This window comes from Panthera leo, chromosome A2 (genome assembly GCF_018350215.1).
Source record: "Panthera leo isolate Ple1 chromosome A2, P.leo_Ple1_pat1.1, whole genome shotgun sequence".
Lineage (NCBI taxonomy): Eukaryota > Metazoa > Chordata > Mammalia > Carnivora > Felidae > Panthera > Panthera leo.
Genome location: NC_056680.1, coordinates 30,009,629 through 30,025,059, shown reverse-complemented (window position 1 = coordinate 30,025,059; position 15,431 = coordinate 30,009,629). Strand labels below are relative to the sequence as shown.

The 15,431-nt window shown below is 45.2% G+C and overlaps 1 protein-coding gene across 15 annotated transcripts in view; it reads left to right on the top strand.

Moving 5' to 3' along the window:
* CADPS (calcium dependent secretion activator) overlaps positions 1-15,431 on the top strand; it is a 481,138-nt gene that overhangs the window by 202,601 nt on the left and 263,106 nt on the right. For all 15 annotated transcript variants that reach the window (XM_042929883.1, XM_042929885.1, XM_042929886.1 and 12 more), the window contains one exon: positions 14,983-15,063. In XM_042929883.1, coding sequence (XP_042785817.1) covers positions 14,983-15,063 — 81 coding nt within the window. The remainder of the gene's footprint in view (positions 1-14,982; positions 15,064-15,431) is intronic.

Sequence of the window (15,431 nt, the reverse complement as noted above, 5' to 3'; positions counted from 1 at the left end):
TTTATCCATTCATCCATCGATGGACATTTGGGCTCTTTCCATACTTTGACTATTGTCGACAGTGCTGCTATAAACCTTGGGGTGCATGTGCCCCCTTGGAAACAGCATTCCTGTCTGTATCCCTTGGGTAAATACCTAGTAGTGCCATTGCTGGGTCGTAGGGTAGTTCTATTTTTAATTTTTTGAGGAACCTCCATACTGTTTTCCAGAGTGGCTGTACCAGGGGTTTGTATTCCCACCAGCAGTGCAAAAGAGATCCTCTCTCTCCGCATCCTTGCCAACATCTGTAGTTGCCTGAGTTGTTAATGTTTGCCATTCTGACAGGTGTGAGGTGGGATCTTATTGTGGTTTTGACTTGTATTTCCCAGATGATGAGTGATGTTGAGCATTTCTTCATGTGTCGGTTGGCCATCTGGATGTCTTCTTTGGAGAAGTGTCTATTCATGTCTTTTGCCCATTTCTTTACTGGATTATTTGTTTTTTGGGTGTTGAGTTTGATTAGTTCTTTATAGATTTTTGGATACTAACCCCATATCTGATATGTCATTTGCAAATATCTTTTCTTATTCCGTCAGTTGCCTTTTAGTTTTGCTGATTGTTTCCTTTGCTGTGCAGAAGCTTTTTATTTTGATGAGGTCCCAATAGTTCATTTTTGCTTTTGTTTCCCTTGCCTCCGGGGACATGTTGAGTAAGAAGTTGCTGCGGCCGAGGTCAAAGAGGTTTTTGCCTGCTTTCTCCTCAAGGATTTTGATGGCTTCCTGTCTTACATTTAGGTCTTTCATCCATTTTGTTACTCTTTTTTTTAATGTTTATTTATTTTTGAAAGAGTGCAAGTGGGGGAGGGGTAGAAAGAGGAGGACAGAGGATCTGAAGCAGGCTCTGCCCTGACAACAATATGGGGCTTGAACTCGCGAACCATGAGATCATGACCTGAGCCGAAGTCGGACACTCAGGTGACTGGTCCACCCAGTGGCCCTGGGAACCTCACTCTTTTTTAATACTGCCCCCTCCTCTTGCCCACTGATACTTTTAAAATAACTAATAGAAAATATATCTGCTTGATTATGAATCTGACACCGGGAACTAACTGTTCCTTTGACAGGTGTTCATCAAGGTGAAACACACTTTTTATAAATATTTTTGGCTTTAAACAATGGTGTCACCACGGTAGACACACTCTTGAGGGCAAGCAAAATGAGATAATGATATATGTGGGTAGATTCGTGAATAGACCCAATTCCTACTTGTGAGTGATCAGGCTGGGACTAGAAATTAAGTACGTCTTATATTTGTGACATGCCACTCAAAGGAAACAGAGCTGTATGTGACAGTTCCCATGTACCCTAGAAATTATACTGCTTTGCCTCAATTTTAATTGACATGAGCTACTCTATGACTTACAGCTCTGAATGTTTTCTGCGGCTCAAGATCTCTATTATACATACACACACGTACACTCACCTGCGTGAACATACGCATTCACTAAAACCATAATTGCAGAAGCTGGAAAATTTGATTTTCTTTTGTCCTTGTGAGTAACTTTTATACTACCTTGTCAATATTTGAAAATGAAATTCACTTCCTCTTAAAATGAAGAGTGAGCATTTTTAGCAAAAGCGTTCACTTTTATTAGTGCGTGTAGGTACTTTAGACCTCATTGGATGTTCTCTGGACTTCCTGCTGATTTCATTGTCTTTGCCAGTTATAAGTTGCTTTCCACCATGACTCAACAGTGTGATATCAAAATTATTTAACAGTATAAAGGGCATTTTATTTCCTATAATATTTATGTCAAATCTTCTATGACTCGTTTTGAAAAAGTGACCATTTTCCATCAAATTAGCTGCCTCAGCAGAAGTTCAGGCGTTAGTAAAAACTAAATTTGCGGCTAATGACAAAAATAATAACTTACATTTGTGCTATACTTTACCAATTTTGAAAAATAACCCTTTTTTTGAAGGTTACGCCCACCAAATGTTACAATAGTGAACTGTTTAAAAACATATTTTTAAATGTTTATTCTTTTTTGAGAGAGAGAGGGAAGAAGGAGGAGGAGGGGCAGAGAGAAGGAGACACAGAATCTGAAGCAGGCTCCAGGCTCTCAGCTGTCAGCACACAGCCCGACGCAGGGCTCGAACTCACAGACTGCGAGGTCATGACCTGAGCCGAAGTCGGACAGTCAACCGAATGAGCCACCAGGTGCCCCAACAGTGACTGTTTAAAAACTGACACTCTAGATTCAGACAGAACTGAATCTGTATCCCAGCTCTACCCCTTTTCAGAGATGTTACTTGAATCCCTCTGAGCCTCAGTTTCCTCATCTCTAAAGTGGTGATGATTATAATGGTAATACGTATCTCACAATTAAACAAGACGGTGAATGCCATACTTGATATGGTGCCAGGCCACAGGGTGTACTCAGGATTCAGTATCTGTTAGGTCTCCTGTGGACCGTAAGCTCATAGAGGGCAAGGTCTGTGCCTGTCCTACTCTGACAGCTCAAACCACAATGTCTGGTACAAAGCAAGCGTTGAATGAAAATGTTTTAAATGGTGAGTTGAATATTAATATTCCATTTCCTAGATGAGGAGACAGGCTCCCACAGTTTAATTGGTTCACACCTCAATCATTCACCACACTTTAGTCCATTATTCTCCACCCCTTCTACTCTTAAATACTTAATTTCAGTTACACGTTCAACAAGAATTTAATAAGTCTAAACCATTTGCACTCAGATTTCTCTTTAGGTCATGATTTGACCACTTATTAAGTATCAGGAACCACACTAAGTGCCTGGACAAACTTTTCTTAGAAACTGATCAAAACAACCTTGCCCCCAAATAATATAAAAACGGGGAGGGGGGCAGAACATAAGAGACTCTTAAATATAGGGAGCAAAGAGAGGGTTATCAGAGGGATTGTGGGAGGGGGAATGGGCTAAATGGATAAGGGGCATTAAGGAATCTACTCCTGAAATCATTGTTGCACTGTATACTAATTTGGATGTAAATAAATAAATTAATTAATTAAGAAGAAAAACCCAACCTTGCCCAGTAGATATTATTAGCTTCATCTCAGATTTAGTTCTGCAAATATTCCTTGCTCACCTACCAAACATCAGCCACTGCAAACCTTATAGGGAATAACATAAGATAAGGTCTCTGCCCTGGAGGCATTTATAGTCTTGCAGAGAACATAGCATGGAGCAAATAATGCAAATGTGATAGAAGCAATAAAAGAGGAGGTCCGAATGCTGTGGGATCCTAGAGGAAGTGACTTTGCCTAGGAACGAAAAGGCTTCTAAAGAAGAAACATGGATATTGAAACCTGGGTTAGTGTTAGCCAGACAAAGATAGCAGAGAAGGGAAAGCATGTGCAGCAGTCTGGGGCCATGAAAGAATATGCCATGTTCAAGAACCTAAAAGAAGCAGCATAGAAAGACTCAAGCCTGGAGGGCAAGACCCAGTGTTGGCTGATAAGGCTGGAGAGCTGTGCAGGAACCAGATGGCAGTAACTCCCTAGGCTTTGAGAAGGACCCCAGACTCCTGCTGCCAAGGAAAAGGGAGCATTCCTGACAGGTCTTAAGCAGGAGCAGGATGCCAATGGGGATCAGGGATTCAATCCTTGCTCTCTGAGTGTGGCATCACCATCATCACCGAGGCACATTCTTGGCCTTCGCCCCACGCCTACTGAATCAAAACTCTCTGGGGAAGAGCCCTATGACTCTGTTTTTCTTTTTGTTTTTTTATGACAGCAAGTCTCTCTCTCTTTTTTTTTAAAGTTTTTATTTATTTTGAGAGACAGAGAAAGAAAGAGCATGCACACGAGTTGGGGAGGTGGTACCAAGAGAGGGGAGAGAATCCCAAGCAGGCTCTGTGTTGTCAGCGCAGAGCCTGATGCGGGGCTCGATCTCACAAACCATGAGATCGTAACTGGAGCTGAAATCAAGAATCTGACACTTAACCGACTGAGCCCCCCAGGTGTCCCCCCTACAACTCTGTGTTTTAACAGGTTCTCTGGTTGATTCTCACGTGCACCATAGTTACAGAACCATTGGCCCTTGGTAGAGAAGTTCTCAGGTCTTGCTACGCTTTGGAATCACATGGAGATTTAAAAAAATATATATTGGGGCGCCTGGGTGGCGCAGTCGGTTAAGCGTCCGACTTCAGCCAGGTCACGATCTCGCGGTCCGTGAGTTCGAGCCCCGAGTCAGGCTCTGGGCTGATGGCTCGGAGCCTGGAGCCTGTTTCCGATTCTGTGTCTCCCTCTCTCTCTGCCCCTCCCCCGTTCATGCTCTGTCTCTCTCTGTCCCAAAAATAAATAAAAAACGTTGAAAAAAAAAATTAAATAAAAAAAAATAAAATACTGGTGCCCAGGCCCAACCCAAAGGTCTGATTTAGCCGGTTCGACTGCAGCCTGGATATCAGGATTTCCTTTCATCTCCCCCAGGGGATTCCAATGTGCAGGGAGGACTGGGAACTGCCATGTCAGAGAGGATGCAAGTAAACAGGTCAGCGATCCAGGATGGGGACAATGGCAACCTGGCCTAAGGAAGTAGGTAAACAGAATAGACAGAGTCAAGATATATTTAGAAGGGGACCGCACAATTACGAAGGGATAAACCAACCTAGTTCCACACATCCTCTCCTCACAAAACCACCTGCTTCACAAAATACCCTGGCCTCCAGCTGCCACGGGTCCCCCCGGGAAGAACGTGCCCCACTCTTCTTTGAATGGCTTCAGTTCCCTGTGTCCTTAGCATAGTGCAGGTGAAGCGGACCATCTCCCAGCCCCAGCTGTGAAGGTTATTAAGAGGATCCATAAAAAACACAGCTGTGTCCCTCATGCTGGATAAAACCAGTGTCTGGCCTCAAGAGTACTGAATTATTAGCCTTGAACTTGCAGACCCGCCTCCTCTCCGAGGGATCATGCTAAGTGCTTTACAAGTACTGGTTTTCATTCTCATTACAAGCCTCTGCTGTTGGCACTATTAGGACTCGCACTTTGCAGAAGAGGCCTCAGACAGAGAGAGTTCCATATATCTTCCAGTGTCACAGAGCTGGTAAGTGGCAGAGCAAAGATTTGAGCCCAGATCTGACTGTTTCCGGTTCCTGGGTCCCCGATCTCTGTGGCCTACAGCTCTTCTGGTGGGGAAGGGAAATCTGAGACCTGTGTCAAACAGAGGGTTTAGATACTGGACCAGCTAATGATACCTGGAAAGCCAAGCTGCTACATGGTGAAAGTAATCAAGGAAGGCTTCCCTGAAGGAAGCAGATCTGAAACCAGACCCTGAACGACATGTCCGATTTGAAATAGAAAGGAGAGAGGAGGTCATTCCAGGCCTGGGGGATTATGGGACAAGACTGGTAGAACCCTGCAAGATCATAAAGGAATAGATTGGTTTTCTGTTTGGGGTATTTTTATGTATAAAAATGCTTTGGTGCTCGTTCAGAGAATTACTGCATTTGGAGCTATTGTGTTATATTTACGGCGTTGCCCGAAGCCAGCAAAGACATAAAAGTGGTGACTCAAATGCAGAGGATGTTCTTACTGGCTGGCCAGCTCTAGGAGCTGAACCCTGCATTTGCAGTCAAAGAGAAGTACATCCCTCAGATGGGAACTTTGACCCTTCGCAAGGTCTTCTCTTGGAGAGGAAGTAAGGCATGCTAACGAGAGGCACTAACGATCTTATTTTAACTTTTCAGCAAATGAGGTACTATCTCCTTGGGTGATTTTTATAAAAACGGAACGTCATTGAGTATGCACAGGACACCAAATTTCACGTTTTCTCTAGAAATAACCCTGGAACAGAGCCCTAGTAAAGACAGATCAGAGGCAAGCCTGCAGACTGCATGAGAGCCACCCCCAGGAATAAAAATAGAACAATAAACCTGCAATGTGTTGAACCCCTACAGTGTGAAAATGTCTCTTATGATCATCACTACAATAGTCCTCTGAGGGTATTGGCTTTACAGCTGCGGGTACAGATGCTCAGAGAGGTTGAGTGCCCTGGGCTGGTCACACAGTGAGTATGTGACAGAGGTTGGGTTTGATCTTCAGGTTTTCTGATTCTAAAATCCATGCCCTATTTTCTAAGCCTGTCCCCTCTGCGAAGGGCCAATTATCTCTGAAACTACTGGCAAACTACTTAATCTTTTGAGACTTGGTTTCTTTACTCAAAGCAGGGAAAACCTGTCTTGCCATTTGTGTTATTAGAATCAGAATTGGTATAAGGATGAGATGCGCAGGCTAGAGCAGTAGTAATCGCTGCTGAGATTTTCCTTTTTTTCTTTTAATGTTTATTTATTTTTGAGGTGTGGGGGGCACATGCACAAGTCGGGGAGAGAGAGACAGGGGAAGAGAGAGAATCCCACACAGGCTCCGTGCTGCCAGCAGAGAGCACGACGGGGGACTCAAACCCACAAGCCGTGAGATCACGACCTGAGCTGAAATCAAGTCAGACAGTTAATCGACTGAGCCCCTCAGGCGCTCCCCACCTTTTTTTTTTTTAATGAGCTGCTGAGATTTTCTGAAAGTGACCGTGTGCCAGGCATTCTGCTACAAGTCCCGGGAGTTGAAAACTAAAGTTAAGGCTCAGAGAGGTCTCATAATGTGCTCAGCACAGACCAGCCTCAAAGTGGAAGGGTCAGGATTTGAACCTGGACAGTAGGGAGGGAATGCTTGCTGCCCACGTTCTCCAGCCCCGTCGGAGGTGGACGAGGAGGAGACAGGTTGGCAGGAAAGGAGTTCGGAGGTGGCAGGCAGGCCCTGAGTACAGTGCTGTAGCCACAGTCCCAACCTCAGTACATTCTTGAGACAGGAGCTTGGGCACCCACGTCCCCTGGAGGGGAACTGTCCTGGCTGTAACTTTCCAGACTGCAGTGTGCCAGGAGGGCGGCATTTGCTGGAGCAGTTTGTGAAGAAGGATAAAAAAACACGGGGCTGTGGAGAAAAGGAGGGCCGTGCCAGCTGACAGGAGTACTTTACAGGGAGCTGCCTCCGCCCTCCTCTGCAGTAGCTCTTGGCAGCCTCCTGCTCAGACACTAATCCCTGGGAACCAAGGGGCCAGAAGTGGAGAGGAAACCAGGGAAACGGATCCAGGGAAGCCAGGTCAGCCTCTGGCTTGCACTCCCTGTCACCACTGACAGGTGCACCCGACTCAAGCCCCCAAAGCCCGGAATCATGGATGCTTCATTAGGACTGTAAACGGGTTGACAGGCTAACAAAGTTCAGTCTTTACCTGTTTCTGCGGAGCATGGCACTTCCCAGGACACAGTCGCTAAGCAGCAAGCAAGCTAGAAGTTAGCAGGTTGGGAACCTGGTCCCAGCTCCCTTGCTGATGATGGTGCGACTTCTGGGCAGGTCACTTTCCCTCTTTGGGTCACAGTTAATTAACTTGGTCAGGCAAGTATCAGAGGCCCCTGTGTCTTCAGCACCGTGCGAGGTGCTGGGGACGCAGAGGTAAGCAAAGTCACACACGCCCCTGCCCTCAAGGAGCTTAACAGTATAGTAGGTAGACATCCCAGGGTCACGTGAGTGCAGGTGAAATTACAGCTGTGACACATGCTAATAAAAGGAGAAGTGCGTCGTGCTAGGAGAACTTGGCAGGAGAAACCCACCAAGTCTGGAGGGGTCGGAGAAGAGTTTGCTGCAAAGCTGAAGGATGAAGAGGAAGAACCGGTTACGAGTCAAGGAGGAGACAGGGGAGAATGCTCCGGGTGTGGGAAACATGCAAGCACCTGGCAGCAGAGAAAACAACCCCTCCCAGAGGCCTCAGCGAGGAGCCCAGAGGCCTGTGCTGAGGGGGATGATGTGATGTCCGACGGGCCACAGAGCTCAGCAGGGCCTACACCTCTTCCTGAACTTACTTCATCATCTGTAATGCTCCTTGCAGCCGCAGTGCTGGATCATCTTCACTGTCGTCCTGAGGCTGAGTTGGTCCATTCATTCTGAGGCAGAATACCACAGATTTTTCCAGGAGGTAGAACAATTATTCAAATAACGCATGAAATAATCTGCCTGTTTCCGTTTAAATTTTCTGCATATGTGAATCATGTCTGCTTTTTGCTTGACTGCCTGGCGGCGGTAATAATGATGGGTTTGGAACACTCCAGAGTCGGACTTGCCCCCAAACGTGTGAGCCCAAAGAATGCAGGCAACCCTAGGGAAAGGTGATACCCAGAGATGTCTCCCAGGCACACTGTCAAGGCCACCCAGAGATGTCTCCCAGGCACACTGTCAAGGCCAATCTTCCAGGGCCTGTGGGACTAATGAGGAGGCTCCAAGCCTCAGCCCAGTGATGATTTCTCCATTGTCGCAGAGGTCAGTGTTCCCAGGTGGGTTCCTCGTAACTGACATATAGATCCACGTGCATAGTGACGTAGCTTCCTCCCTGTCTCCTCCCTCCGGAACAGCTGGATGTATCCACGGACATGAAAAAAATGAAACGCACGGGAGAACTGCTTAGGAGAGACTATCCCAAAATGTGCCGCTGGGCATTTAAATGACTTATACACAGGGTGGGATAGGATTGGGAAATGTAGGGCCACCCGAGTGTACCTTCTCACTGATGTGTCATGCAGCGATCCGGGAAGGGGAGAGGGGGCATCGACTCTAACTGGCCACATACCCCTTTCTCGGCAGGACTAGTGTCCCCAGAATATACCTTTGACAAGTGCTCGTCTAGACTTTGCAGAGACCCCTGGGACATAATAGCGAGGGTTTGTCCTTTCTCAGGTGAAGGGACTGTGGACAGAGGGGTCATGGCTTGGGCCCAAAGCCCCCCAGCTAAGGGCACATTGAGGACCAGAACACAGGCTCCTCGTTCACTCCAAGGGCTCCCCTACCCCCGTGTCTGGTTTCTGTCATAAATCACAACAGGCCGGGAGGGGAATTGACATCTGATGTGTGCCCTCCCTAGAATCGGGACAATTCTAGAAACTCTTTGCTAAACTATAGGGCCTACTGTGTGCCTGCACCATGCTAGGTGCTTGGCACATACCATCTCATTGAACCCTAAGAACACACTGGGGTAGGTATCTTACCCCAGTTAACAAATAGGAAACCGAGGCTTAGGTCCAGTCACGTGTTCGATCCCTTTGAGGAAGGAAATTACAAAGTCGGGATTTGGACCCAGGTCTGCCTGACTTCTCTCAAAACGTGCCACCTGTTGTCCCATTTAGTCCTTTGAGTAGCCTCGCAAGATGAAACTGATCCCACTTAGCAGTTGAGGATACTGAGGCTCGGAGATTCAGAAACCTGACAAGGTCGTGGAACCAGGGAGTGGGATAGCTGGGCACAGACCTCCCTCTGCCCTATTCTCTCAGGCCTGCGTCCTCTGCCGCGTGCTCTCCCTGCAGGTGTAAACCGGGCCGACCCACAGCCACGCTGGTCTGAGTTCTTGTCTCTGCATTTACTGAAGGGGCACAGCATGAGCTGCAGAGAAGCCCAGGCCTTGGGATGGGCTTGAACTGATGGCTTTGGTGATCACCTGTGAGCACTTGGGCAATGCTGAGCCCAGCTCCCCATCCCTTGAAGAGAAAAGTTCAGGGAAACAGTCCCTTCGCTTGGCAGGCAAATCCTAACAGCCACCACGCTGCCTCTGCTTGACCTCTGCTAGTAGGAAGATTATTCGTCTAATTAGGTAAAGAGCCTTCATACACATGTACATATTTTAACCCTAATGAGCTGTCAGCGGCAAGGTTTGCCCTTGGCCTGGTTGGCCAGTCGATCTTTCCTTCCCTTGGTGGAAAAGGCCAGTGCAGTAAACAGAACCTTGTTTCCATGGAAGCTCACTCTTGGGTTTTTTTTTCTTTTGGGCACTTGAAAAGGTGATTACTTGATTTCTCTCTGTATTTTTGAATTTCATACGGTAGGGCTGTCAAGCTCCTCGATTGAGGATGGCCTTCTCTCTTATACCAGGCTGTTTGAGGGAACTTTGGCTGCATTTCCTTTTCCATCCCCCACCTTGGGATCATTAGCTGTTGGGCAGCCGTCCACTCTCCTAATTCCGGTCACTCTCCTAATTAAAATCTAACAGAGCAAAGGGATTTGACCCCAGAGAACGTTGGCGGCCCTGGGAAGCCAGGGAAATTTGTCAAGAGGTGGGAGCCCCTGAAGAAATTTGTCAAGATTTTACTCAAATAATTGAGTAAAAGACAAATTGCATGCAGTTCCATAGGCGTATTTATTCTAGAATTGCTCAGAATCTGTTTTTTTCTTAGTTTATTTGTCAAGGAAATTTGTCAAGAGGTGGAAAGCCCCTTCCTTTCCACGGTGCAGACTATCAGAGCAAATCCCTATATCCACACCACAGAGGGACACTGTCCCTTCTGGTACGTTCTTGTCTGAATCTTTGACGCCCCACTGTGGCCCATGTCAGAAATACAGCCACCGTAGGCTTCTTTAATAACACAAACAGCAGCCACCGTTTCCTGAAGATTCATTCAGGAAACTGCATGCCGGGCCCTGGGCTAAGCACTTTATATCCACTGTCTCAATGAATCCTTACGACAACCTTAAGTAGATTTATTACACTGATTATTCAGATGAAAAGGCCTGAAGCACAGAGAGGTTGAGTCACTTGCTTAAGGTCACACAGCTCCTGAGGGGCAGAGCCGGGATAAGGACACATCCATTGCTCTCATTTCTTCAAGAGGGCCCTGGCACTGCTATAGCCTCCCTGGCAGAAATCAGCCAGTCGTGACAGCGGACGAACGGTAGACATTTCTCTGCCCCACAGTGGTGGCTCAGTGTGGTAAACTGTCCCATGTATACAAGGAACAGAAATGAGGCTGCCAAGGTAGTTAATTGTCAGAACCAATTAGGAAACCAAACAAGGCACTTAAGAAGGAAACCAACATAAGGCAGAGCAAAAGAGCTTCAGTTTGAGGCAAGACAGACTCCGTTTCTAATGGATCCTACCTCTTGACCCGCTGTGTGAACTACAGTAAGTTCCTGAACCTTACTGAGATTCAGTTTCCTCATCTGTAACAGGGGGTAATAGTGGTACCAATCTCCTAAAGCTCTTTCACAAACCGCACCGTGGAATACTTTTCAATCAAATAATTGAGTAAAAGACAAATTGCATGCAGTTCCATAGGCGTATTTATTCTAGAATTGCTCAGAATCTGTTTTTTTCTTAGTTTATTTTTATTTTGAGAGAGAATGAGTGGGGGGCGGGGGGGAGGGCGGGGGGCAGAGAGAGAGGAAGAGAGAGAGAGAATCCCAAGCACTGTCAGCACAGAGCCCGACACAGGGATCAAACTCGTGAACGGTGAGATCACGACCTGAGCCAAAACGAAGAGTCAGACGCTTACCTGGACACTTAGCCAACTGAGCCACTCAGGTGCCCCTAGAATTGCTCAGAATCTTAATCATGTATTATACGATTCCAGGAGGGAGCAGCACTTCCTGACCCCAGACTCCTTCTCCTGGAAGAATGCATATTAATATCTATTTCTTGAGACCCTTTAGAAAACACTGAAATATAGGTTATAGGATACCAGGGCTTGACTTAGGCATCAGTAAGTGCTAGTCTTCTCTCTTTTGTGCCCAAAATGTTCAAATAACCTTATCTGTCCTTGCTAGATTTAAGCTCCATGGAGGCACCAACTAAGTCTGCCTTGTTCCTTTCTGTGTTCCAAGACATTCCATAAAAATCTGATAAATGAATGAGTAAATGAAAGAACCCATGAATTAATGAATGAAGCCTAGAGTAGGCCTAGCCGGCTTGTCTTCATTGATGACATTCTCTGCTGTCTCTAGTTAACGTTTGATGAGGGCCAGATGTCTCTGCAAAATTTAGTAATAGGGACGGCTCTATAGGATGTGTTTTCTCTTTTTCATTTCTTTCTCTGTGAACACCGTATCTTCTGACAGAATTCCCAACTTTATCCTCTAACCAAATCATTTTGCTGCTTCTCAGTGAAGAAGGCAGACGTTTGGTCTGCCTGTGTATTTGAACAAAACATTTCTGAATGTTCCCAGTGGATTTGTACCTGGAGCTTAAGAAGTGTTGGGTTCCCAAGGGAGTAGAATAAAAGCAGCTCCTTAGAGCTTAAAAACAACATAGAAGATAGTGTGTTTCCCATGTGCACCTATTAGAAAGTTGTAATGGATGGGCTCCTGGACAGCACGTAACTGCTTTCATGTGGTTCTCTTCATATGTATGTGGAACAGGTTTTCCAGTTCATTCTCTGGGCACTGTACTGTGCAAAAAACAAACATTTCAGTGTCAATTTAAAAATATTTAAGTTGGTCACAGTCTAGCAGATTTCCCTACTGCAGAACTTCTCAGAGATTTTGTGCATTTTGACGTACCATTTGCCAAATTCAACTGACCGTTCTTTTGGAGGCCTTCTGGAACCCTTATTAAACTCTGTTTGATAGGATTGTTGTTCAGCAGAACACTTTTAGAATAGATGGCCAGGGGTGACTGGGTGGCTCAGTCGGTTGGGCATCCGACTTTGGCTCAGGTCATGATCTCACAGTTCGTACGTTCGAGCCCCGCATCGGGCTCTCTGCTGACAGCTCAGAGCCTGGAGCCTGCTTTGGATTCTGTGTTTCCCTCTCTCTCTGCTCCTCCCCCGGTCATGCTCTTGTCTCTCTCTCCTTCAAAGATAAGTAAAAGCATTTTTAAAAAACCCTTTTTTAAAATAAATAATAAAAAAAAAGAATAGATGGCCAAAAGTTGTCATCCAGTCTTTATGATCTAGGAAATAGTCCTGCTCCTCAAAACTGTGGAAAGGAGAAGGTAAGGCAACTCATGAATTGAATAAGGTGATAAAAATGCATAAAACTAGATGGATTTTATGTGTTTTATAAAACAACCAAAAAAGACTGCACAATGCTTCAAAAGTATGACCATAACTTTTTTAGTGTTCTTGTTTACATCATATTAAAAATAACTGATTTTCTATGCCATTTTGTACCATAGATGAGATTCTTTCTTTCTTTTTTTTTTAAGCATGGATCTGGGTTTTTATTTTAAAATTTCTAAATAAAAATGGCTTTTAAAGGAAAGGGACTTAGGAGCACCTGGGTGGCTCAGTCAGTTAAGCATCTGACTTCAGCTCAGGTCATGATCTTACAGTTCGTGAGTTTGAGCCCTGCATCCGGCTCTGTGCTGACAGCCCAGAGCCTAGAGCCTGCTTCGGATTCTGTGTCTTCCCCTTGCTCTGCCCCTCCCTGCTCATTCTCTTTCTCTCTCTCTCTCTCTCTCAAAAATAAATAAACATTAAAAATTATTTTTCTAATAAAGCTAAGGGACTTAGAAAATTCAGATACTTCTTAAGCTACTTTTTTTTGTGAGTTAATATGTACTATAAAGAGGGGCGCCTGGGTGGCTCAGTCGGTTAAGCTGCTGACTTCGGCTCAGGTCATGATCTCGCGGTCAGTGAGTTCAAGCCCCTCATCGGGCTCTGTGCTGACAGCTTGGAGCCTGGAGCCTGTTTCGGGTTCTGTGTCTCCCTCTCTCTGACCCTCCCCTGTTCATGCTCTGTCTCTCTCTGTCTCAAAAATAAATAAACGTTAAAAAAAATTTTTTTTTTAAAATATGTACTATAAAGAGTAATAAATCCTATTTGAATGTCACTGTTCCCTCTTTATTACATTTTTCTGTGAATAAAATTAGTCATAAATCACTGAACAAAACAGACTCAATTACAGTTTGAAGGATAATTGTAGGCTTACCTGAAAATAAGTAGAGAACCTTATTTTTTTGGTGCCCATGCCCCCCACCTCCCCTCTGATAACCCTCAGTTCTCTATAGTTAAGGGTCCATTTCCTAGTTTGCCTCTCTCTTTTTACTTTTTTCCCTTTGCTCATTTGTTTTGTTTCTTACATTCCACATATGACTGAAATTACATGGTATTTGTCTTTCTCTAAGTGGCTTATTTTGGTTAGCATACTACATCTCCCAGTTCCATCTGGTTGCTAATGTCAAGATTTCATTTTTTATGGCTTAGTAATATTCTTGTGTGTGTGTGTGTGTGTGTGTGTGTGTGTGTGTGTGTTTCAATGAAAGAAGATGTTTGTTGAATGACAGAAACGTAATTTGTAGAGCAAAGATCAACAACTATGGCCTACCACCTACAGTTGCACATAAAGTTTTATTGGAAGACAGAAATGCTCATTCATTTATGGATTGACGATGTCTGTTTTCACATTTGTTTCGAAGACCTGAGTCATTGCAACAAAGATCTTATGACTCTCAAAGCCTAAAGGATTAACTATATGGCCATTTACAGAAATGTTTACCAACCTCTTTCATAGATTCACAGACAGATGTGCTAAGAATGGCGATTATGTAACCAACCCCTTCATTCTATAGGTGGGAAAACCAGAGAAGTTAGGGAGTTGTCCAAGTTTATTTCTGCTTAGTTATGCTGAATCTTATGTCCCAAAACCTCCAACTCCAGGGAAGACCAGGATAGATTTCAACTTAGATGTCAACACCGACTCAGTGATAGTAGCCATCTGGAGTACTGGCTGAGGAAGTCTCAGGGCTCAAAGGAAGGAACACAATGATTGATTAATCTCCCACGGTCTGGGGGTGGGACAGCTGTGGGATATATGCCATGGAGGCGCTACAGATAGGCACTATGTCTGCTCCACACATTTCTAATAGTTATTTCTGTCTCCTTCTTTGTATGTCTGTCATGTAAACACTTTCTTCATTGGACCAAAACAGAGGTGCTATTGGGCCCTCATTGGAAGCACTCCTGCCCAGCAGTTCTCAAGTGATTCTTGTGCAAACTCATTCTCGTGTCTTTCCTAGCAACTGTCTACCACGTGATGCTCTGGCTGCAAGGATTTCATTTAAGACTTCACTCAAGTTGGATTTGTTTGTTACAGAATTCTTAACTTTTAGTGAAATGTGTCTATGGGGACAGAGATTGGGGCGTGTAAAATGCAAAGTCACAAGTTTATTGGCTTTTGCGATATAAACTGAACATCTCCCATGTTTGTGCTTTTGTGCAGCTGGACAATCCAGATGAGCAAGCAGCCCAGATCAGACGAGAGCTGGATGGACGTCTCCAAATGGCAGACCAAATAGCCAGGGTAAGGAAGCTTTGGGGACATTTGCTGGGGGATCAGGCCAAAGCTCCACACAGGAAGCACACTGATTATTATTAAGGTCCATGGAAAGATAAAAGTGAGAAGCAGAGAGGAAGGAAGATGAGGACAATCACTTGACAGAGCCCTCATTCCTCCTTTCTCAGGGCAATTCTCCCAGATAGCATGTATGTTTTCTATGTTCCAGTCAATATTCAAGCCCCACCTTCCCTTTTCCACCTTTCCTTTTCCTTTTGCCTTATGTTTCCAACTGTCTATTGAGAACATTTCTTCTTGGATAGTCCCCTGCATTCCAAGTTAAATGCATTCAAAATCTAGCTCCTTTTCTTCTTCTTCCCACCGTGTACGCATAC